This window comes from Melospiza melodia, chromosome 11 (genome assembly GCF_035770615.1).
Source record: "Melospiza melodia melodia isolate bMelMel2 chromosome 11, bMelMel2.pri, whole genome shotgun sequence".
Taxonomy (NCBI): domain Eukaryota; kingdom Metazoa; phylum Chordata; class Aves; order Passeriformes; family Passerellidae; genus Melospiza; species Melospiza melodia.
Genome location: NC_086204.1, coordinates 7,929,425 through 7,955,218, shown reverse-complemented (window position 1 = coordinate 7,955,218; position 25,794 = coordinate 7,929,425). Strand labels below are relative to the sequence as shown.

The 25,794-nt window shown below is 41.0% G+C and overlaps 1 protein-coding gene across 2 annotated transcripts; it reads right to left on the bottom strand.

Annotated features, from left to right (window-relative positions):
• Positions 1–566: 566 nt before the first annotated feature.
• Positions 567–25,685, bottom strand: EDEM3 (ER degradation enhancing alpha-mannosidase like protein 3). 2 transcript variants are annotated; one of them, XM_063165457.1, is made up of 21 exons: positions 25,507–25,685; positions 23,787–23,832; positions 20,533–20,633; positions 18,125–18,164; positions 17,577–17,689; positions 16,801–16,954; positions 16,184–16,318; positions 15,687–15,792; positions 15,105–15,202; positions 13,748–13,873; positions 12,966–13,049; positions 11,942–12,025; positions 11,638–11,762; positions 10,956–11,121; positions 8,591–8,745; positions 7,669–7,822; positions 6,976–7,170; positions 6,070–6,235; positions 5,538–5,723; positions 4,689–4,736; positions 567–4,064 (listed from the first exon to the last, which is right to left on the bottom strand). In XM_063165457.1, the coding sequence occupies exons 1-21, from the start codon at positions 25,665–25,667 to the stop codon at positions 3,655–3,657; spliced, it is 2,853 nt and encodes a 950-aa protein (XP_063021527.1). In that variant the 5' UTR covers positions 25,668–25,685; the 3' UTR covers positions 567–3,654. The 2 variants fall into 2 exon arrangements, with proteins under 2 accessions (XP_063021527.1, XP_063021529.1); XM_063165459.1 differs by lacking the exon at positions 4,689–4,736.
• Between the last annotated feature and the right edge of the window lie 109 nt (positions 25,686–25,794).

The following is a 25,794-nucleotide window of genomic DNA, read 5'->3' as shown; positions in this document are numbered from 1 at the left end:
AACACTTTCCTGGCAAGGCTGGCAATGGTTTCTACTTCCTATCATAAACACTGCTCAGCACTTGAATAAAGACTTGAATTTAGGACTCCTGCATCTTAATTTTCTTAATCCTAACTTCCAGAGAGCAAAAATTTACAGGAATAGAGGTGGTGGAGGTGAGCTCATAACAGAGGAAGGATGAGGGATACACCCCTCAAAGACTCACCTTGTCAGGCCCAAGTGAAACCTGGTTTTTTCATTCTAAATGTAACAGATGCAGCAGTCAAAATGAACTTTTGAGGGTCTGGATTCTGGATCTTAAACATAAAACAATAATGCCCAAGTCATAAAGAAAAGAGGTTGAAACAGTCCCATTAGATCTGGTTGCTGAGAGCCTGTCCAGTTTCAGGTCTAGACTTTCAGAAGTGTCGTTTTGGTTGTTACAATACCTCTGGGTTCAGCCAACTTCCCAGGCAAAAATTCCAGGCTTTTCCAGCACTGAGGGTGCCAGTGAAGGACTGGTGTGACTGCCCTGCTCAAAGTGACAGCCAACAGCAATGCAGAAATGAGCATCAGTTCAGCACAGCTTGACCAGAATATTTACATTTTATTAAATCTTTACAATCAGCAGTTATAATCAAGTACACAATTATGTACACGGATTATGTACATTTTAGCCCAGACTTTTACATCACAGTACATAGTTGCCCTTAGAAATATTGGGTACATTTATCACCAGAGAGTAAAACCCAACAATAGTGTTACAGCACCTGTTATTAGACATCTTCCATAAGAAAATATACGGCTGTAAATTGGTCTGGCTAAAAAAAAAAAACAAACAAACCAAAAATCTTATAAAATCTGAACATACAATTTTCATTCACAGAATGGTTTGTTTTCTATGTTCTGACTGATGCCTGTTGCATAAGATGTCCTGTTTTTCACCTCTCAACACACACTCATTGGTGCCTACTCAGGGACACTGGCAGGAGGAGGAGAACCAGAGCTGGGCTCATTCTCAAACTTCATTAAGAAACAATAAATGTAAACAATTAAGAAGATTCCTCTAAGATCAAATGAGAAATTAATTGGCTGATCTGAATTACATGGCATGGAATAAGTGCTAGTTGCAGCTGTGATTCCTGAATTCTTCAGTTTTCAATACCAAAGAAACGTACAATGCTATACACTAAGGGTGATTCCTGATTAATGATGAGCAATATTCCATATGCAGGGAGCAGACTTCCAAACATTTGGGAAAAACACTCTCTCCCCTTTCCAAAAGGGTTTTTCTTTTTGACAAATACATTCTTGTTGCTTTTTAAGATGATAGTAACAGAAAACTGAATTCTTTCCAGAATGATATGAACAGGTTAAACCAAAGCCTATGTCCTCATAAGGAGATACAAAGTGAAAATAACCTGAATAAAACTGTCCCCCCAATTTAATTCCTCTTTCCCAAAGGTCAACCTTGCCTGATTCAGGTCTGTAAACAAAGCTATGGCTCTTGTGATGGTTTCAAAGGTGAAGCAGAACTAAATGAAACAAAAACCACTTCAAAAGGAAGGAGGCAACAGTAATCTGAGGTAGGCCACCACCAAAATGCTGCCCCCTAAATCCACATGGAGTTCTGGGATCCCTGAAAGGTAATGCCTGCTGCTCTAATAACAGGTGGAGAAAGCAGTTACTAAAAATGAGCTGGTGATGGCAAGGAAAGTTAACCTTTTAATAACATTTGACATCTACACCTAAATCTGCAAGTAAAAAAAAAAGAAAACCTTTAGCTGCTATTTTGAGACAGTAATGACCAGAGGCCTCTAGGATATAAAAATAAGTACTTCTACCAAAAGAGCTATCAAGAAAGGAAGATGATGTCCATGTCAGAAAGCATGGGAACAAAGATGCTCCTTTTGTGGCACTGAGCACTGACAGATCAATGGAATTCTCTGAGTGAAAACGTTTGATCTGCACCTCATGGTTTGATCCTGCACTTGGCTGTGTCCTGGCACTCCCAGGGCTCCCAGGAACCAAGGACACTTACAAGGCTCCCATGGTCAAATGCCTTCTGTGAACTCATGTAACAAAACCCATAAATAAAAACATTCCCAACTGAAAACCCCCAGCTGCTTCAAGTCCAAGCCTCCAGACAGTTACTTGTGCAAAGGAATGACAACTCCATTTAAGAGCTAATTTCTTTCAAAGGGCACTTATTCGCTATTTCTCCTCAAATTCCCTCCTACCCTGGTAATTTAAAGTTCTGGATGATATTTAGATGGACTGCCATGCTCTCAAAAGGTGCCTGTGCATTCTGAAGCTTTTGAAAGCAAGTGTGGCTGAGTACATGGATCCAACATGCCTGGGATTGCCCTGCTCACTGTACAGAGTATAAATACGGAGTATGGCTGTGCTAATTAACAGTTGCATATTCAGCACGTGTCATTTCACCAGCTAAATCAAAGGTGCAGTCCAGACTGGGGCTTCCTCTTTATTTACTCCATTGCAAAGATGAACATAAACCTGCATTTTTTAGCCTGGTGCAGCATATAGGCAGTGTTCATTCTGTCTTTAATATAAAACCATTTTTTGAACCACAAGTCACTAAAAGCAGTTTATATAAATCAAGTTAATTAGTTTTTGGCAGTTTCTTTGGACACAGTCAAAATGCCTCTATGTTGTTTAAACTTCTCCATTTTTACTTCAATATAATGTGGATAACAAATTTGGACTCCCACTTACCTGTAACAAACTCCAGAGCCTGGGATAACACCCCTGGACTCTGAACTATCCAGCCAACAGCCAGAATTGTTGCTCTTCCTCACTGGCCCTGGCCTCCCTGCCTGAAACACCACACACACAAGTTGGATATAAAAAGAACATGGAGTCAAGCTGTTGGAAGTCAAACTTGTAGAAAAAGGTTTTGCTACAGCTGATGGAGCTGTGTCCTTTCAGAGACTGTTCCAGATTTTGGGGCAGGCTGGAGTTTTTCCACCTGGGAGGCCAAGGGAAACACCTGGGACTCAACACCTGCCTTGTGTGCTTCCCTCAGCCTCCAGCAGGACCTTCCCACAGCTTTCCCCAGTGGCCCCATGGCTGGCCCAGCCTCCCTGACAGGACCTGCTCACACTCTGCCTTTGGTTTGGACATTCCTGCAGCTGCAAGCAGGGCAGGAGGGGAACTCCCAGGTCCCCTTGTGGTTCCTCGTGGCAAGGGGTGCAGGGAGTGAAGAGCAGCACTGTGATATGTCAGACAAAAGCAGACTGCTTCCAGCTGTGCAAACACCTGGAAACAATTCCCCTGCTGCTGTAAGGAAGGATTTCAGCTGGGGATGGTGGGTGCCCCATCAAGAACCATTCCATGGTGTGTCACCCCACCCTGCTCAGCTGCTTCCCAGAGCCCCAGAGTCCCCTCAGAGCCTGGAAGGCAGGAGTCAGGCTCGTCCCCACCTGGGGCACAGCACCAGCCACGGGGCCACCCAAATGCTTTGATTGCACGTTCCCATTTTTAAACAGGAAAAATTAAAACATACAAAGAGCCTGTGCTGGAATTCTGTGTTGTCTTCCAGGTGACACCTGGTTGCTCATCCCAATACTGAATATGTTTTCTTGGATATCAGAGCCTCACTTCTACCCAAAGAGGTCTCCATTTGTTTATTAACAAATAAGTTATTATTACAAGTCATAGCTCATCCTTTTCCATCATTTCAAATGCTTCTATATCTTCATTCCAGTCTGCTAATATGGATTCCATAGGCTGGACTTTGCTATCCCAGTGAGCTTTGGAAGTGGCCTCTGTCTGGGTGTTTTGTTCCTGAGGCTGGCTGTCCCCTGGTGTGCATGCTGGCTCTGGAGCACTGGCCTCTGCAGATCCAGAGGTGTGGGGATCCTCCTGTGCCATGGAAACACTGGCACTGGCTGTGCTGGCAGCAGACAAAGGATCAGGGTCACCAACTGCAGAGCTCTCTCCTCCTCCTTCGGGCTCCTCACCGACTGCTCCAGCATCCTGAGAGTCTGAAGGAGCTTCCTCAGAATTTGGTTTGTGTGCATCACTTTCTGATGATTTCTGGTCCATACTCTCCATTTCCAAGTCTTTGAAAGGGAAGGAAAAAAGAAAAAAAAAGTTAAAACAACCATAGGAATGCAACATTTTATTATGTATTTGAAAATCAAGGTCACTTCCCTTAGCCTTATTTCTTCAAGGAAGAGCAAACTTTCCAGTGATATGAAAATTTAATGGTACTGAAGAATGTATTTTACAGAGGGATAGGAGGGAAGCCTTGTAAAAACATTTTAAAGGAGGGCAAACAGTACATTGAGGTTCAGTTTGGTTCCTCAAACTTCAGGAGTGACTTGTGGGTCAGTGCCAGTTACCCTCCATCAGCTTTAAGCAAACATCCACTGCGTGCACTGAACTTTAATGCTGGATTTTAAAGCGCTCCCAGATCCACCAGGATCCCACATCTGAGCACTTGGGAGCTGGACAGAGTTTCCTAGGTTTGCTGAACTGTGCATTTGAGAGAGCCAAAGCCAGAGCCTCCCCACTCCAAGCAAGTAACTCACGTCTCCCACGTCCCAGCTCAGCTCCCAACAACTGCCCAATTTAGTCATGCACATTTCCCTGGGTTTGATGCTTATGGCTATAAGAAGGACACTGATATTTCAGGATTTTTGGGAATTTAACTGCACATGCCACTGCTGACATGGGATACTTACTGCTATCAATAATGTAGTTTGGAATCATTTTACCTTTAAAGATTGTTGCTGGGATTCCAAACGGAAGCACGAGGAGGGGGAAGAAGCAGACATGGATTACAAACTCTCAAAGGCAGAGCTATCCTCTATTCAGCATTTTGTCAGAGCACTTAGCACAGTTATAAACAGGAGGGATTTGTAAAAAACAAGACAAGATTTTGGCATATTGGCATATCCCCTTTGCAAACAGGCTGATTTTCTGGATACTTGCTCTTACCTACTCTGCTTGGACACAGCAGTGCTACAAGGAAAGCTTACAAGAGGAAAATCTGGATTTTTCTGCTGCATTCAAACATTTCAACTGGGAATGTATTAGCTTGCAATTTTCTTGCATTATACAAGAACACCCACGAAACATCTGAGGTCAGCAGCCTTATTTCTCATGTTTACCACTTCTCCTTAGATAGGCAAAATGGTTCCAGCACTTGTCTCTCTCCTTTTGGGACCCAGGAATGTCACTGGGGATCTTGCTAAGGGATCTTGCTCACAATGTAGGGCACTGGAAACATTCTGTTCCTGATGCTGCTTCAAAGCAGCTGATGACAAAAAGGGTTCAAGAGGAATCCAAAAGGCTGGATTTTCTCCTAAGCCAAAGTGACATTTAGGAACAGCATTTCTGGATGTTACCTTGTGGGGGAGTGGATATCAATGATATCTCTCAGAAAAAAAAAAATTAATAAAAATCTAATTTCAGTGTCAAACAGAAAACCACAGCACCTCTGGGCTGCAGTGCAAATTATTCCTGTCCATTTTCCACTGTGCCACAGCACAGAGGGGAGCTAGATTTACATAAATCACCTCAAACCTTACCTCTGTCTTTTGCTTTATCAGAAAGGAGCACCTCCACAGCCTCATACTCCCGGATGGCATCCAGGATGATGTTCCCTTCCTTGTTGAAGAGGAAGAGCATGGGAATGGTGATGTCATCTGTGTTCTTGCCATCCCCAGCCATTTGGAAGAGAGGGGCTGTGTCACTGCTGCTGCCCTCGTTGTCATCTAGGCAGAGAGTACCAGGGAAAGGGCAAACTTCCTGTTAGATCACCTGAACTTGGAACAGCCTCCCCTGTGTTTTCCTCCACTTTTCATTTCTATCCCAATTATTCCTCAGGAGTTCGTACTGACAGCACCCTGCAATCCTTAAAGTAACAACTTTTAGTCTGCAAAAACATTGACAACCCCTCATCCCAGTTTGTGTCTGCACAGAACCTGACAAACACCTCTTCATCTTCTGAAAGCACAACTGCTGTGCTTCTCAGCTTAAAGCTTGTCAGCTTTCCTGTATCTTCAAATCTGTAAAATTAGGTTACATTTACACAAATTAAGAACTTGGAATTGTATTTACCAATGACAATGCCTCCTATTGCTCCAGCTTTCTGAATGTTTCGTGCCTTTTCAGCAAACATGCACTGGCCTCTCTGCATCAAAGCAATTTTCTCTTTCACTGCCTCAGGATTAGTGATCTCTGAGCATCCATTATATGGCTTAATGGTTGCAACAAATCCTCTTGTCTGTTTGGAAAAAACAAAAATAGAGAATTAGAGCACTATGGTCATGCTTGTGAAAGATTCCCATGTATTTTTGTTCCTTCAGTCATTCTACTGCATTTAGTGTTGTCTTGTGTCAGTGCAGACAATCTGTGCCTTGAAAGTGGAGCTCTAGAAGCAAAGAATGACTGAATGAAAACCTAATTCTCATAATCAGTGTGGTTTGCCTACACCTGGGAAGTGTTGTCTCTGGAAATTTTTTCTCCTATGAACTGCAAAAGTCTGGAACTCTTCTTTGGGGCTGCAACATGAGTTTTCCTACTGCTTCCCACAGGGACCCCTGCCTCTGTGGATTGCCCTCTTCCATCTACACAGAGCCTTCTAGAAAAGCTTTCCTTAGAACAACTTGCTCTAACTCTAAAAAGCTTCTGCCAGCTCCTGGCTGACACGAGAGGGAAACTTCTCCTAAATCACCATCTCCTTAGCTGTGCACTGCAGACTGGATGAGCTTGCTTTGCAACTCATGCTGTGCATGTGTTTTAAATCCTAAAGCATGGCTGCTGACTCAGGAGCAGAGCACAGACAGATAAGCCACTCACCCCACTACTGTAACCCCTGTCATTGTCACCACTGGGCCTGTCATTTTAACCCTGTAATTAACTGATCACCTGGAGGATCAGCTGGAGCCCTCAAACAACAGCAGTACTGTAGAGCTGAGGCCTGTGCAACAGAGAAAGGAACAGACACACCCACATCTCACATACCCCTGCTTTGTGCTTGGACAAGTCCATCCCAAACTGTGCTGGCCCAGCAGTCAAGACTACCCTGCCAAAGAAGGGATGGGAAACAATCTGGACAGCTCGAGGAGGGAGCTGCTGCTCCTTCTGCTGCTGGCTGGAGAGCTCAATCATTTCCTGCATGAACCGTAAGCCATCCTCAGCATCCAGGGAACTTGCTGCCTGCACAGAAAGGAATCAATAAACAATTTTATCTTAAATGTTTGAGGAATTTCGGGGAAAAGAAGCTGAAGCTGTGTTTGCTTGGACCACTGCTACAAAGACTTGTACACACAGGGTGAATGCTCACTTCCACTCAAGCATCATTTCACACAAGGTTTAGCACCTGCAGCAGCCAGGAAACTGAAAATATACAAATATATAGACCTCATAAAGAGATGGAAGTATCTCACACTGAAAGCAGTGTTTTCAGCCAAGATGCTGTTGGCCACATCACTTCAACCTGAGCAGCCTCTACCTAATTTAGTGGAAGATTAGTTAAAAGTGTTGTTGAGAAAAATATTAACAAGCATCAGCCTGCTAAATATAGCTACAATATGCAGCTCATGTGCCTCCTTCCACAGGGTGGCTGCCCCTCCTGAAGCTCCAGGTGTCAAGTATCATTGCTGGGAGGACTTTGCTGAGAGCTCTAAAAAGTAAAACCCCGCCAGGTCATCTTACTTGCACTGCATGCTGCACTAGCTGTACTCGTCCATCTTTCAGGTGGATCAAACTGACTCCCATCTTCTTCAGGATCTCCAGGTGCTCAGGATTACTGGCCATGAAGTCTCTGGCTCTCAGTGGTGGTTTTGGTCCACTTCCCAAACTCTCCTCTCTGCCAAAAGACATCAGAGATCAAAGCTTTAAAAATCAAATTATCTTTGAAACAGAACTCTAGTGTTCTAGAGTTCTCTGCCATCACAAGATTGGAATTCTTGGTACACTGAGTGCAAGCTTCAGTGAAATGCAACTTCTCAATCAAGTTATCTTTTTTATGAAGTTGTCTTTATATAAGCAATAATTTTATAGTGCAAAACCTCCTTCCCAAGTATTGATAACAAAACTGCCATATACTCTCTCATTTGTAAATAGTCTGCATTATTGCAACACTGACCAAACCCAGCTTGCCCCATAAAGTTCCAACTCAGTTTTATTCATGAAATACAAATATAGAAGAGGTGGTCAGGAAGATAAACTTCCTCAGCCTTAACTCTGCCCTAAATTCCTCAAAACGGGTGCCGTTATGTGTGGCAGCATCATTTCTTTACTACAAAGAGGACTTTCAGAATTGTTCAGGAGACTGCAGAAAGTATTTCACAAATAGAGACACACTTTCTGCAATACTCCAAGAGGCAGCTGTAGCCAAGGTATGCAGCTCATTCAGCTCCTTTTGCTTTGAAAGACTTGCTAATTCCACCTGGAAACAAACTATGTTTTGCTGAGAGAAATCCAAAGTGATTTTTTCCTGTGACCAGGAATCATCCCTTTGGCCCATTCCAAAAGGACTGCCAGCTCCAGCACACCTCATGGCTCTCCTTCCCTGCAGAGCAGGGCCTGTTCCAATCAGTCCTGAGCTAGCAAAGAGAGGAAACATCCATCTTACGCTCTGGAAATGCCCCGGGGACAGCTCTTATCCACCACGTTCTTCAGAGGCTCGCGGATGCTCTGGGCAAACATGGGGTCATTTGGGAAGAGGATCTGGGTGTTTGGACAGGTCCAGTCAAAGTTGCTGTCATCCAGCTCTGTGTACTCTGTGCTCTAAAATCAAAGATACAGAGTAAACAAAATGCAGGTTATGTTTTTACATAAAGAACATCAATAACTTAAGTTATCTGTGTTCTGGGGACATCTGGCAGCAACAGGGGGGAGCCAGTGCACTGCAGCCCCTTGGACAGATGAATACAACACTCATTCTAATTTTTAATTTACTAAATTTATATAGTTTCTAGATTTTTTTTTTCAGAAACAGCTAATCCTCTGCTAGTAGACAGTCCTTGTCAAGCCTGCTCATGACAAAGCCAGTGCCCTGTATTTTATGTGCTGGACAAGCAAAGGCAGTAGTTCTGGTTTCACCTGATACCGCCTTTACAGTGAGTAACCAGCTGCAGGCTTTAGGTCATTCTTACTCAAAATGTCACATCTTTTCTTGTGAACAAAAGATTCTCCTCCTCAGGAACCACACAGACTTGCAAGTCTGGATGAGCAAGCATGAATCTCTATATAATTCAAACAATTTCTATTTTCAGGAAGGATGGCAGAGTGAACATCTGCACAAATTGCTGGTTTGTAACATGTGAAGCCATGTGGAACATGTCTGGTGGTTTGGAGCCACATTTAGCATGTCCTTAGCTTAGCAAATAACTGGCTATAGATAACTGGCAAGCTCATTTCACAACCCATAAAAATTTATGCAGTATTCATCTACCTAAAAAGACTCACCCCTCCTGTTTGCAACATACTGGCCCAATGAAAAATCAAGGATTTCAAGGCTCCCTAAAACCCAAGACCTAAAGGGCTGTTACTAAAACATGACCTTTCTTGTTTATGAGAGCAAATACAAACAGGATGTTGGGTTGATAGCACCAAGTATCTCTCTCACAGTTTGTTTTAATAGCACTGTATTTATGTTAAAAATCATTTACACATTCCATCTGTTCAGATAAAATTCCATAAAAGAGGAACACCCAACGTCACAGCCTTTCAGCCACCTGACACCATTTTCAATGGGTTTTGCTTACTTGGATTATGCCCATTTGCAGCTTTGACTCAAAGAGCTTAAAAAAGTGCATTTGAGTAATTTATTCTATCCTCTCTACTGGCTTTTCATTAACATTTGCAGTTCTCAATAGAACAAACTAAGTTAGGCCAGCACTGAGAACAGCACCAGCTGTGGGAACTCTGCCTGTCTCAAAGGTATTAAATTTTTATATTGGGAACAAAAGTTACATAAAATGCTCCTTCAGACCCTTCAGAAAACTTCTTGCTTAGTGCAAAAACCAGCCTGTTTCCAAAACTCAAGGAGGAAAGATAAATCACAGGGAAGGAACATTTCAGAGAGGATGTAGGATTTCCACCCTGAAGGAACATTTAACACCAAATCCATGATCCATTAAAACATAACCAGTGTTTGACATTAAGATGAAATAACTGAAAATTTGTCACTGCTTAATGCTAAAGTCCATCAAACAGTGATTTTTCCAGGATATATGGCTTGACACACAATATAAGCCCTTTCCTCTGATCCAGGCATTATTCTAAAACTCTTAGAAAATGCTAAAAATAGAAGCACAAATAAGGGAATTTGTATCCTCAATGTCTCAGACATCATTTTCTCTTTCTCTTCTTCCTTTTTCTTATTGCCTTACAGACAAATTATGTCACCTTGTTGACCACAAAAATCAAAAAACGGTGAAGATTTATTGTGTTTCATGGCACAGTTGTATCACTCCAGGTTATTTTGGAAGGTTAAATGATTTATAAACCCACAACTGTTCTCATATTTATGCAATAGGTGCCTACTGCATGGACTAAAGTGATTAAACATCCCTAATCTGTCTGTAGCTCTGTATCTTGTCAAATTAATTCCACAGCTGTCTCAAAAACCTTTCAAAATTTGTTCACAAGAACAAACAAGAAAACCTTAGGTTTTAGAAGAAATAATAAAAAAAATAAAGATGGGGACAAATTACCCTACTGTATTATCTTCCAATTTATACAGAAGTGGGGAATGATTTTCTTTTAAAATCTTGCTAATAATTCCTATCTTGTATCTAAAGGTTCAGCAGTGCAGAATCCAGTCATTATTCCTACTCTTGTGACTGTTAATATGATGAAACAGTGCCTATTAAACAATGTGTTCAAACTGGTGCACTTCCTCAAACTATGATCTTTCCTGATTTTATTTCCATTTCTCCTCAAAAAAAGGAAGTGTACCACAGAAACTGATTTAGACTGGAGCTGTTACATACTGTATTTTTTTTAGAGATGGTTTGATTTGTTGTGGAGAGCCAGAGTGGCAACAGATGAGCTTCTGTGGTGAAGATATAATCTTCAATGTCAAAAATCATGTCCTCCTTATCAGCAAACAGCAGGTACAGATATTTAAACATCTCAGCCAGGAAGAATGAGTCCATCCTGTGGAGAAAAAGGGGATATCCTTTAGGGAGAGCTCATTTCTAGAACATCAGTAGAATAAATATTCCTAGTTCTCCATCTCTGAAGACTTCATGACTATCACTGCTGGACATAATTCCATTAGCATTCCCTCTGCTTGGAAGAAGCTGTGTTTGGAGGGAAATGATTCAGCACATTCAGTACAAAAGAGCATTACAGAAAAAAACAAATAAACCTCCTGACAAACTTACAGATTTGAAGTATATTTAGCTTGAAAGTAATTAATCTATTGCTCTCAGACAAATGAAAAGTTATTAAACTGAAAATATTCTTCTAGAGCAGCCTCTAACCCTACTGAAACAGTGCACAGCTTGTTTCAATGCATTTACAGTTCAATGCAATTACAAACAGGTAATTTAAGGCTTGGTTATCAGAGTGAAGACAGACAGCTCCTCAAATCTTAATTCAATTACACAGGGAAATCTGATTTTTTTTTCTGTGTTTTTGTACTTTAAAATATAATTGTACAAACTCTACCTGTCTTCATGACTTCCTGTACGAACATCCTTCATTGCAGCAAACCCACAGGGAACTCTGGCATACTTGTTCAAGTTTTCAATGAGGGTTTTTCCTACTTCTAGGTAGTAAGGGTCTCCTGTAGCCTATGAAATAAAACAAAAAAAATTTATAACCATTACATCTTGTTTATATCCTAAACTGGCTCCAGTGGATAAGTTAAGATGGAGATATGCCACTCAGTTCTGTATTGAAATAAAACAGCAACAAAACTCCAGGTGCAAGAAAAAGTGCTCATAGGTCAGAGGAGTGGATGTGACTGTACCTTATACAAGAAGTAGGTGCTTTCAGCAAATTCAGGCCTCAGAGGATGCTGAGCCCAGTGAACTCTGAAGTCTGTTGTGAATGCCTGAGGATGAAAAAGAACGGACAAAAATAAAATAAACGCAGGAATGCAAACCAAACACAGGTTTACTTGAACAGCCTAGCTTTGATAAACACCATTTTTGCAAACATACCTACCACCTGACACCTCCAGTGCAGTCAAGTGTCACTGCACACTGACAGATGGTTAAGCAGCTGTTTCTAAATTAATACCACAGGCTAGATGTCAGATATCTAAAAATTTCCTAGTCTACCTATTCACTCTTAATGAGCACTGGGAAAAGCCACTTCTGTCATATATTCACTACTATTTCACACTAAGATTTAAACCAAGTCTTTGCTTAGGGGATGGTCTGTTGGCTTAAATATAACTACCTGACATTTTACAGTTTGCTTCTTAAGTACAAAACACAAAAAAACCAACCAAAAACCCATGAAGAGTCAAATTATACCATTTTAAAAGACCTCAAAAAAAAAAGTCATTCCAGGGCTTAGCAATCTTTGCTCTCAATAACCACACTAGGTGAATGTGATGTTAATTAAAATGTTCTTTAACAGAAATAAGCTTACACTAGAGGAAAGTCAGAATTAAACCCAGAGTCAGAACATTTCAAATATAATCTGAGTCATCACAGATTAAAGACACACACTTCAGCAGGTAAACAAGCTTTTCTGTGCACAATGGACTTGCTTAAAGACTTGCAACATCTGCAGTGTTTGTGTGCTGACTTTCAAAGTCATTATACAAAATTTCAGAACATCCTCTCAGCTGTCAGACCTGCAGAACTGCAAATCACATAAGAATGCTGTGGAAATGAAGCTCTGATTTTAATAACATATATACCTGCTGGTTTTTAAAATGGGCATCTGCAACTGCTCAAATTGATGTAAGAATTGTAAGAATCCGTTTACACAATCAAAATTACAAATTTTTGATCTACAAAATCAAAAAACTACTACCTTACCTCTGGAAGGAAGTTATGCTTTTTTATAACCTGATACAGCATCTCATGTGTTTCAATAGCAGGTCTAATATCACCCTTCAACACCTAAAATTACATAATAAAAGCATCATTAATTCACCAAGCATAGGGCTAATACTCAAGGTTAAAAACACTCATGGTGTGTTCATGTAAAGCCACAGAGCAGTCACTACATATTGTAATTATTAATCCCTATCAGTGTAAGTCACAGCTACTCCTTAAGAGCTTTTTAAGCAAAATCACTGAACTCATTAAAATTATTGCCCATGTAGAACAAGGACTTCTGACATTTACAGAGAACTTGAAAATGTCATTTAGGTTATCTTAAAGATGTCAATGGCACACAAAGTAGAAAACCAGTTACTAGTACAAAGGCAGCTTAATTGGAGTATTTTCATGACTAGGAGTGAAGGAAGCAAATTACAGGAACACACTTGTCCTGATACTCAACAAAGCCAGCAAAGCACATTAACTTGCATCATGGCATTGAAGTGACTGTACAGAAGACTAAGTACAGAAATCATGGAATCAGAATGGTTTGGGTTAGAAAGGACCTTACAGCCCATCCAGTGCCACCCCCTGCCACCTTCCTCTAGCCCAGGCTGCCCCAAGCCCTGTCCAGCCTGGCCTTGGACACTGCCAGGGATGTTCCCTCAGTATTTCTGAAAATCAAATTACTACACTTGGCTTGAAAATCATACATCCAACCCAGTTAATAATTTCTTTGTTATTAAAACCATTTGTACATGGGTTTTACACCTTACCTGCAATCCAGGGAAGAAAGCAAGCAGAGAATCCATCCAGGTCCGAGCATTTAGCATTGGTTTGTGAATGTGAACATCAAGGAGAAGAGGTGGCTGGCTGATGTATCTCATTATGGCATCATAGTGCTGCCAAACATCAGGAAAAGCAGAGTTTGTATCAATTCATTCCCCAAAAAAGAGACAGATCACCAGACTGGCATTGCATTTGAATGGAAAAGCCAGTACTACATCTCCAATCATTATTACATTTGGCAGTGCCCCTCATCTCTAGTTTTGCAAACTAAAACCAAGTGTAGTAAATACTGAAAAGCTCCACATTACTACACTTGCAAAGCTTACCACATTTCCAAGGAATACACATACACAAAAGTACATCCAGCAGCCATGTGATAAACTAGGAATATCACAGTTAAGGCACATTTGTTTTGGATGAATTTTAAAGCACACTCTAAAGAAAGCTGAAATTGCTTTTTCTGAACAACAGAATTCCAAAGCATATGGATCTCAGGAGGAAAAGGAGGTTAAAAAACCCACACAAAGCAGTTAGACTGGGTGGCTCAGAAGAACTTCTAAACCCACTAGGTCACTTGCCACGTTGCTGACTTCCAATCCTAAACTTTGTTTTCAGAAGGTGCAATCATGAGCACATCAGCCAAACTGACAGGAAACACTTAACAGATGTAGCTCAAGGAAAATGTAACACTTAGGACCATGAAATCATCATTAGACCTAAAGTATTACAACTTTAACGATGGAATTATTATATTCTAATAAAAAAATCATGCTATATGATGCAAAATAATTTTATGATTTAAGATGTTTTTAATGGATATTGCTATTTTCAAAATAAATAATGCTTTTATGAAAGAATTATGATGCTGACCAAAGCTGCTCAGTAATTTATGAATTAAAAAAAACTGAGTATGGTTTTCAGCTTGTATACTTAAATGCATCCTGGGCCTGAAGATCTGCAGTGCAAAGCAAGATTCACACTTTGATTTTTTTTGTTGTTCCAGGACAGAATGAAATTGTACAATGGTTTGGAAGAAGAGGTCCTTACATTCTTTTACAGAAACATTTGCAGTATTGGTCTGGAAATACAGCTTCTCCCATACTAGGACCATGGATAAAGGCCTACAAGGTTCTGAGTTTTACTGGACAGGGTTAAAATAACTGCTCATGTGACAGCTAATCACCCAAGATTAGCAAAAACCCTCAGTAAAAAGAGCTGGCACTGAACACAGCAGAAGTCACAGAAATTCTACTAAAGATCCCTTCCCAGGCTAACAGCTGACAACACAATTACTCTGAAATTTGTATTGCAGAAGGCACAAACCTGAGCAAGGTGTTAACTTACCGTGTTAAATCTTTCCAGGAAACTGTCATCTCCCAGCAAGACATAGGCTTTTAATAAATATTCATAGTATGAATCTATTCCTGCTCCAACTCCACTGTCTAGGAACAGGTGAAAATAAAAAGGTGGGTTTACTTTATGTAGCAATATGGGTATTTTCCACATTTTCCCACTTTAAATTTAAAGGCTCTTCCAGTGAAAGGAAAAGCCTCCTTTCACTGGAATTAAGGCACAGATGGAAGCAGAGACACAATACTGTGTGTGTATGCCAAAGGCTTTGCACTACCAGTGCACATAATAATATGGACACACATGCATTAAAAGACACTTATTTCACAGGACATCACTTCTCCCATCCTATTTATATTTTTCCCATGTATTTATAGCAGTCTCTGAAAATTCATCCCAAGGCACTTCCCTCTTGGTATTAAAGAGGATCAGGGAACACTTTGCCATGAATAAAACCACTTTCTCTACCAGAGCCAGGCTTTGGGGCAGCATGTTCCTCCACTGCCCATCCCATTAACAACTTTCAGCAGCCCCCCCAGATAAGCTGGGGGTGGGTGAGACCCCCCCTGGCCCCACCTTTGCGGACCCAGTCCCCAGTGTGGATGTTGATGGTGACCCCCACTAAGTTGCTGCTGCGCTGCCTCTTCTCCCAGATAAAATCCAGCGCCTTCCGGGCATATTCCTGCAACAACAACAGCAACAGGGAATTGGGAAACATAGACACTCAACTCTCTGATTCTTCTGGCTATTTCAATTAAGATGCCAGGAAAGGAATAGGATGTTTCACGTCTAACTATTTCAGAACTCCTTCTGATCTTCAGAATATTTATTTTGTTTACTTCTATATTACTGTAACTACTTTCAACGAAAATTATTTCCTGTGATTTAAAAAATTATTGAAAAAAATCAAACCTTGGAAGAAAACCCACAAACACTACAAATCTCAACATATACAAAACTTTTTGTGCAGCACAGCTAAGACATGCATTTAGTGAACTCAGAATTCTTTTGCCAAAATTACAAACTGTAAACACTACACTAAGGCAAAAAATAAGACATCGTGGAAAGCAAACCTCAAATATAGACGTTCCTGTGAATCTGCTTAAAGCTGCAAACTCAAGGATCAAGGTACCAGCACAAGCTGTACAGGTATCAGTTTCTGTTCCTGTTCGTGCTTCTGGATGTCTTACACCAAATTTTAAGTTCACCTAGAGAAAAACAGACATTATAATATTTATTTTTCCTAGCTGAAAGAGTTTACATTCCCTGTATAACACGTATATAATCTATGCTCTTTCTAAAGACAAGAAAAAACAGATCTCTCTGGTTTTGCTCTTTGTTTTAGACAAAGAGAACTATCCACAAATACTCAAAATCTCAAGCCTCCCAAACATGATCCTGTTGCCTGGTTCACTAGGCATTTGAATAAGAGAATACAACAAGAGATTAAAAATCTAATCTGAGCAATTTTTTAGCAACAAATCAGGAACTCAAACCATCACAAGAACTCCTGGAAATGTAGTTTTGTAAATACCTCACTACTCCTGGCTCTCAGAGTACCTGCAATTTATCAGTTTTCAATTTTCTTGCTGCTTAATAAATACAGAAATTATTTTGGAAACAGATATAAAATCAAAACAGCAGAAGTCATGATTACAGTATAATCCTGCATTACAGAAACAGAACTTACTCTTGGATAAGGGAGACCACTAGTGGTGTTAAAAGCAGGTAAAAGCTTGTAGCCCAGTTCCTTGGCCATGTGCAGGAGTTCACCATTGTACCACTGCATATATTCACCTTTTTCCTTCAGCATAATTGCCACTGAGTGCCCACCTAGGAGACCTCTAAACACAAGAGAAATGATCCACATCTCAAAAGGTATGTTCATCTGAACAGTAAGGACAGCTCTCTACAATTAGATGACATGTACATAACTGTGACCCTAGTTTTTAAACTGCTGATTTGATTCCCATTATAATCAAGGTTTGCTATCAGGATTTTGGAAGCAATTCTTCTTGTTTATCATTGGATTCATAGATTCATCAATATAAGACAGGAATAGCAACCAAGACCTCCAAAATGTCATATAATAACTTAAAATTACATGCTCTGATCCAGCATTGAGCCCCAGAGGTCCCTTCCAAGCTGAAATAATCTATGACCCCAGGTATCAAAATGTGGTAAATCAAGTATTGAACAGAGACATTTGCAAACCTGTTTTTCCAAAGCAACCCCCCTGCTCCCTCAGCATGCTCATGGTGTTCTTAATCAGCAAAGCTGTGCCTGCAGCAGTGAGATGGGGCAGCTTGATCCAGTACCACTGCAGCAAGTCCTGCCTTGCATTTTAAAACCACTCTCTGACTAAGGCACAACTATTTCAAACAGGTGGAATAGCACAGAACAGTGTCTTAAAGACACTGCCTAAAATCCACATTTTTAGGAGTTTTGAAAACAAAAGTTACTCACCCAAGGACTCTTATGTTGGTTTCAAAGACAGACACAACTATGTCATTATCTAAATTAACATCCTTTATTACTTTTTTTACAGCCTCTTCAAACTCTTTGGTTTTATTTAACACCTGGAATACAACAGTGAGCAGGTGTTCAGTTCCAGTAGAGCTAATGCAGTCACAGTGTATTTGCATACAGGATATTTCAGTGCACACAAAGTTACCCAAGAAATATGAACATACAATTTAAACCAGAAATACATCAGTTATTAAGAGGTGCCCACCACCAACTGAGCCTCTTGCTTTAGACTATGACTCTTTTGTGTTAAGTTAGAGCCAAAATGAAAGCAATATAAAAAAGTATCACTGAAATGTGAAGGAACTGCTGTAGTTGTTACAACCAACTCCAAACTCCATTCTCACAGCACTTCAAAGTTCCCACAAGCAACAGTCACTTCAAACAGCCAGAGATCAACAGTCATGAAAAAGAAATCTAAAAATAAGTCTGAGCATCAGAAAACAATCTCTCTGTTTTATCAAAGCTTATCAACAGATTAAGCTTACCACAAGAGTGTCCAAGGTATCAATTAAGGTCAGTGAAAACCTATGAAAGAAAATTTAAAACATATTTACTACAGATCTGTATCTGTAGGAATTAAGTGATTTTTAATAGTAACCGATACCAGGGAGGAAACTAAATTCTCACAGACCACCAGCTGCAAAACAATCAGCTGTACTCAACATGTTTAATATCAAAACCTCTTTCTAAGTTCCTCCCCTTTGCTAGTGACCAGAATAGGAGCTGACAAAGAGGCTATGATTACAGATACATTTATTTACTGCAATGCTTTCTAAATTCTGGTAAATAAATTTAATTTTTATTTCTTGTCTCCAATCAAATCTATTAGAAATCCAGCATAAAATTTTAAGTGGTTTTCCAGCCTCTGTTTCATTTGGTTTTTCAAAAAAAAGGAAAAATGTTGAGATCACAAGCCATTCCAAGCTAAATTTCTCATACCAGAAACTGTTCCAACACTAGCAAGTGGTAGGCTTAAAATAAAGAACTACTTTATTTATTCTAAAATAAAGAACTATTTTAGCAGTGCCCAAGGCCAGGCTGGACAGGGCTTGGAGCAACCTGGGCTGGTGGAAGGTGTCCCTGCCCATGGAACTGGATGGGCTTTAAGGGCTCTTCCAACCCAAACCAGGCTGGGATTCTGTGATTATTCCATGAAAAGAGAGCATGTCAGCTCCACAGTGCCTGAAACAAGAAGATCCTAATGAGAATCAGAGGTTTTCTCCAGGGCTGTTCCAGGGCATCCCAAGCTGAAGGAGCTTTCCCCATCCCAGGAATTATATCTATAATTGTATCTTAAATATGCCTAATTCCAACAACTGCTCCTATGCTAAGACACACCCACAACACAGAATAGAATTTACAGAACACGATGGTGTTAAAACTGAACACTGTGGAACAGTTAAAATTGCCTACTGAGGAGCACACATCAAGGATTTCAATAACTGCCCAGTGTTTGAAACCTTGCAGGCAACATGTGACACCAAAATTCTAATTAAGTGTTCCTATATTATAATTCTCTTGAATTTGTAAAGACATAAGGGCATTCTGTGAGTGCTGTTTTACAGGAGACATATTAATTAATGACTACGCACAACTGCCTAACAAATTCACAACTTTTTCTGTACAAGAGGAGAGAAATTATGCCTTTCACATCTATATGGAAGGCTCCTAAGTTCTCCAGCTCCCTCACCCTGTCATTCTGTGATTGCAAAGACTGGCAGAGAACACAACTGATGAGGCAGCTGGCAAGAAACAGGAATTAGATAAGAAATCTGCTACATAATACTGTAACTAATTATAAGGTAGAGAATAAAGCCTGTATACAGAAAAATAATAAACACATACAATAATTTAATGCATCTAAGGGTAGAGAGCAGGAGGGAAGGTATTTCTACTCAAATGGGCTGGAAGGTATTTTTACTCAAATGCTAGAATGTTACTTTTAAAAAAGGTCATTAAAAAGAATGGATTCAAAATACATTTTCATTACATTTTTCATCTGCTGTATCTTTGGATACCTTCAAGGCAGCAGGATTATATGGAAATCTCTAGACTAAAAAACATCTGTACATAACAAAACATAGCCAAAATAACATGCTCAATATCCTACAGACAATTAGAAGCACTATTTAAGATAAGGATTTCAGCTTTGATTAACATTACTGTGCTTAGAGACATTAAACAGTGATATTAAAAAAAAATCAGCTGTTTGTTATTAAAGAATTTGATCTATAAACTGCACATATTCAAAGGTATCAATTACAAATGCATTTAGAATAGGTCAACTTTGCCTTTGATTATTCCATTTAACATGGAAAAAACCAGTCCTTAAATTTACATTCTGCTAGCCAAAGGATCAGTATTTTGTACTATCAACTCCCTTGAAAGAAAGAACAGAAAATACGTCTGAAGTAATGTTTTATACCTCAGCAAAGGCCTCAGGCTATCATACACATGATAATCATTTGACTGCTTGTTTTCAGAAAACTTTCTACTTTAAAAAAGCACTTTAAATATCACTTATTAGGCCAGCATCATGAATAAGAGTTTATTGTTGTGTTCAGCACAACATTAACCCTTATACCTGTACTACTAATACCATGAATGTCAGCACACATTTGGAAGGCTTTCCTATGGAAAATACTTGGGAGGACCATTAAAAATTATTTTTGGATTTAATTCACTGGTCAATTCTCTTCTTCTAATTCAAGTACAATTTCACATGAGTTAACTTTATAATAATAAAAACACAAGTGTAAGTTAACTTCACAACAACAAAAACACTTCTTACAAGTGTAAGTTTCTGGCCAAATCAACTGAACAAACAAGGTTTATGGGCTGCCAATTGTACTTCTATTCCTAGATGTTTACAGTGACCATTTCAGACACTAACTTTCCCAAGGCATCATCCACATCCCCTCGACTTGGCTCCTGACCCCGCACTCGTCCACGACAAGTTAAAGGCATGAGTTCATCAGCTGGATACGCATGCTCCTGTTGGGAACAAAACAGGGGAATCAGTTACAGTGCTCACTGCCACCCTTGGGAGCCTGCAAAAGGAATCCTCATCGTGCTGCTCTTCAGAAAACCTGCACGGCCACCACAGAGCCCTGCAGGTGGGAAGGAACCTCCAGAGTTCATCTTTTGCAAGCCCTCTGCTCAAGAAGGGTCACCCAGACCCAGCTGCCTTGTACCATGTCCAGGTAACTCCTGAGCATCTGCAAGGGGGAGTCCATGGCCTCTCTGGGCACCCTGTGTCAGTACCGGCTCAACTCCACACAGAAAAAGTGTTTCCTCCTGTTCAGAGGGAACCTGCAGTGGTTCAGTTTATGCCCATTTCCTCTCAGCACTCCTGACAAGAGCCTGGCTCTGTCTTCTTGACAGCCTCCCTTGTTAAACTCCCTGGAGCTTTCCCTTCTCCAGGCTGAACAGCCCCAGCTCTTGCCCCTGTTAAATTCCCTGGAGCTTTCCCTTCTCCAGGCTGAACAGCCCCAGCTCCCTCAGCCTTTCTTTACAGGGAAGATGCTCCAGCCTCTCCATCACCTCGATGGCCTTCACTGCACTCTGCACAATGAACTCACCTGGCTGAGGGTGACAATCAGTGGCAGGTAAGAGAACTCAGAAGTTCAAACAAAACATTGATAAATTACTACACAAGACATAAAAGATAACATTCACCAAAAAAAACCACCAAAACTTAACAAGACTGAGCCTTTTACAAATATTACAAATATAAGACTGACATCAATGACAATGAATCTTAAATATATCTAATTCAAATAAACATGAAATTGCCTCCTTTAGAAGCTTAACACAAGTGGTTTGGGACAGAGCTTTTCTCTTTATTTCAGCAGGAAACTGGCTGCTGTACTGAGGTCTCCAGTTTGACTTCTAGTGGAGAACTAACATGTGGCAGGAGAAAAAACTTCAACTGCTGCACTGAAACTGCAAGTAAACACATGCAAAATCTTTCCAAATATATGGTACAAAAATAATCTGTATTCAAGCATGAAATAAAAATAAAAAAGAAACATTCCTCTATAAATAAACAGCTCTTACAGCAACTTCTTTTGAAACTGATGGTTTGTTTCCCTGTATACCACCCTCCTGAGTGTTTTGGTCTTTGCTCAAGTCTTTGTTCTCCTCAAGTTTAACTACAAAAGGCAGAATCTAGATCATTTTAGTACAGCTTAGATGTTTCTGAATACCTCTGCAAAGTATTCAGAAAAACAGATTAAAGAAGTACACAACAAAAAACAATGTCAAAACTGAGATATTCAGCTTAAATTTTGGATAAGTGATAAAAAATCTGGAAAAATAAACTTTTAGCTTTACAAATAAAGAACTTGAAGCATTTTGAAAAATAAAAGTTCACTTATTCTCTGCCTACATCAGAGAATAAGCAGCTATTGCACTGAGTTATTTCCCAACTTGTCACTGGCCTCAAGTGACTGACATGTAATTTTCACATGTTCTGACAGCCAAGAAGAGAAATATCCCCATTATTACAAATGTAGTTCAAGGACTGAAAAAACCCAGCAGCTTTTTCTAAGCTTCTGTTAACAACTTTAAAAAGACAAAAAAAGGCAAGGGAATTTCCCCTGCAATCAAACATGAATTTTCAGTCTTCTAAATACAAATGTCTAAAATATGTATTAATAGAAACAGAAAATCAAAACTTTTCAGCTGGCTGTTTCAAAAACACCTGCAAAAACACTTCATTCTCCTGTTGTCAGAATCAAGTCTGATACTCTAATCTTTTCTTCAGCTTTAAACAAGCAAGTCACATTTCTCTGTTTGTTTAGTGCTCCAGCATACGTGGCAAATAAATATCCTTTTGGCTTCAAAGTCTCCAGGATAACTGAAGTTTTCTCTCTCCTTCAGACAGAAGTTTCTTGCTTCAGATGTGGCAAGACCCCCACCAGTTGCCAATTTATCACACAATGAACAGTAGAAGCACAGCTCCTTGTAATATTTTGTCCAATTTTGCCCAACACATAAGTTTTCCATTGAGGAAATCCAAGCCAAGTGTTTTTCATGGAACCAGATTACAAAAATTACAACCAAAAAAGCCTTGATGTTTAACTGCTAAAGGTTTCAAAAGTCCAGAGCTTAAGTTAAAAGGAGAAACTGCACCCCTTTGAAAATCCTCTTGGCTTAGCTTTCTGTCCACTCTACAGTCCTGTCTCTCCCATGCTGTATGAAGTTTTAACTCCTGAGATTTTAAGTATGAATTACATATTAAAGTTTAATCCATAACACAGAACCTGGGACATGTGGCAAGATGCTGCAAGGAAACAGCAGTTTGTGCTGCAGGAACTGGTGCAACTTCAGAGGGGTTTCTGTAACAGCCACAAAGAATGTGCAAGAATGTTCACATGAAGCCAGTAAGAATTAATCTTTTATATTTATCTTAGTCAAATCCACACTGTCTCCTCAGAAGTGTATTACTTACAGAATATTTTAAAGTAATTTTACTTGAGGAAGTGCACTCCAAGTAACCATTTATTGCTAAGCTTTTGTAAACAGAGCCAGAGCAGGGTGTGTGGGATGGCTCAGAGATCCAGAACAGGAGGATACCTGCACAGGAATCCCAAGTCAGAGCAAAAGAAACCACAGCCAGCATGGCCCATGGTCATATGACAGTCACACCCTGGGATATGGCACCAGATTCCCTTTCTCTTCTGCAAACAGTCTGTAGAACACCCAAACTGCATCTGACATGGCTTACCACTGAAGAAATATTAAATGTCATTTTTACCTACAAAATAAATAAGATCAATTTGTGTTCTCCAGAATCAAATGCTACAGACAGCTCTCCCAAAGTTCCTTTTCCTGGAGTTTCAAACCAAATTCTTTACTGTTGATAGCCTGACATGAGATGAACTGGTTGGGAAAGGTGTCAGGCATGGATTAGGAGTGTTACCACAAGCAATTCTTAGTTACCACTCTAAAAGCCTTCACAACCCTCCTGAAAGTAACACTTGTGGTCTTTTTAAAGGCTTTACAGGTGCTGTTATTTATTTTAGCTCTGTTTTCACCCCTCCTTCCCAGATATTTCTATAGAATGTCATGTACTGTAGGTTGTTTTCTCCCCTAAGTCAGCAACAACTCCTCTGAAAAACACCAAACAAGTATTTCACTTACCATATAATTGCTATATGCATGATCAAACATTTCAAGCACTTGATTTCTAAAAAAGAAAAAAAGGAAAAGCATTAGTGTCTGTCTCCCAATGGCCTTTAACACACCATCTTACATCACACTTTAATATCTGAATGTCAGGCACAGGTCCTCTACTAACATACGCTACTCAAGTAAATGAAATACAGAATAATAATTTTTCTTGATTCAGCTACTCTTGTCCACTCCAGAAAGGAAAGACTCCTTCTTCACCTAACATGAAATTATTTGGGGATCTCTTGGCAAGCAAAAACTAAAGAAAATTCTTACTTTTGTTTCATATGTCTGAAAGAACAGAAATGCTTCCATACATAAAAACTCCCAAAGAAACACATTGTTTTTTAAGACACAGCACTACTTGTGATCATTCCTAACTGTTACACTAAGGAGCCCTGCAAGGAAAAAAGGATGCTAATTTCTACCATCAACATAATTCACAATCTCTGCTGATAAGACAGAACATAAAGGAGCCAGGAACACCACAATTATATTGTAAATATCCAATTTAGTTCAATGACTTGGAAATTCAAGAAGTAGTTTTGACTCTAGCGCATTAAGGCATCAAAAGAGCAGAGGATGGTGCTTTTCCCAGGTGCCTCTCAGGTTGCAGCAGGCAAAAAACCCCAGATAAACACACAGAGCTGCTGGGTGATGCAGCACACAGACAACTGCTTAAAACTTACATTTACAGGCAAACACAAACCACAGCAGGACACGGCCTGCACATGCCTGGGGTATCAGATGATATTTTAAGTGCAATGCAAAAATTTTAAAACAAATTGGGGGATGAAATTTCAACTCCTTGTGTAGCCTCGTGAAGAAAACATATAAAAGACTGCACAAATTATCCTGAGAACCCATGATGGAAAATCCCAGTAACTGTAAACACTGGAGTTAAATATCAACTTATACATGACAGCTGGACTTGATGATCTTGGAGGCCTTTTCCAACCTTAACAACTGTGAGAGTATCCACACTGCTTCTCCAGCAGACTTTTTGCATTATTGTTCTGTACAACTAACCACCGCATGGGAAGAGGACGATGAAACTGCCCCCAGAAGCACACTAACACAAAATACCCTTGATTGCAAATTTGTTTTAACAAGTCCCGCTCCATGCAGGAAAATGCATTTCTAGATATGTTGTAATATTTACCGTTCACCTAAAAACTGCGATAAAAAATCAGCGTCTTACACGTACGCGCACGGGGACCGAGCGGTTTAGGTTACATACAGGAACTGGGCAGAACACACGTCAACATTTACCTTTTTTATGACTCCCGCACTCTCCCGGCCACAATTAAACCAGCCGAGCGGGGATTTGCTCTTACCTTTGCTCACTTTCACCCCCAGCCCCTTTTCAGCAAGCCCTGCCCGAAGCTCCAAGGCGAGCTCCATGTTCCCAGAGCGCACGGCTCGATCCCGGAGCGGAGCCGGGGCCGGGCGTGCCCCGCAGCCGGGTGAGCTGGCCCGGACACGGCCAGGCTCCGGCACACGCGGCCCCAGCACGGCCGGCACCGGCACCGCGCGGCCCCCGGAGCGTTCGGGGGCGGACGGACGGACGGACAGACAGGGGACGCGGTCCCGAAGCTCTGCAGTCACCGATCCCAGCCCATCCCAGCCCCGCGGGCAGCGCACACGCCGGCCCGGCCCCGGCCCGCCGTCCGTCCGTCCCTGCGCTCACCCCAGCCGGCGCTTCTCCTCCCTGCTCATGGCCCCGGCGCCCGGGGCGGCCGCCAGCACGGAGGAGGCGGAGAGCAGGCCAAGGGCCAGGAGCTTCCAGGGCCTCCTCCAGCGGGGCCCCCGCTCCCCGGCGCGGCAGCCCGGAGCTGCGCTGAGGGCCATGGCGGCCGGCCGGGTGCCCGCTAGTCCCGCTGCGGGCCCATCGCCGCTCCCGCGGCTCCCGGGGCAGGAAGGGCCCGGCCCGGCCCCTCCGCGCGCGCCCGCGGGGGCGTAGCCAAGGAAACGGCCT

What these genes read in the sequence shown, in the direction of transcription:
- EDEM3 (XM_063165457.1), bottom strand. Translation starts at nt 25,667, where the DNA reads ATGGCCCTCAGCGCAGCTCCGGGCTGCCGCGCCGGGGAGCGGGGGCCC. An exon ending in ATGCATATAGCAATTATATG is followed by an intron (nt 20,634 to 23,786) that starts GTAAGTGAAATA and finishes TGTTCCCAACAG; the next exon opens with GAGCATGCGTATCCAGCTGA. An exon ending in CCCCGGGGCATTTCCAGAGC is followed by an intron (nt 7,823 to 8,590) that starts GTAAGATGGATG and finishes GTCTTTTGGCAG; the next exon opens with AGAGGAGAGTTTGGGAAGTG.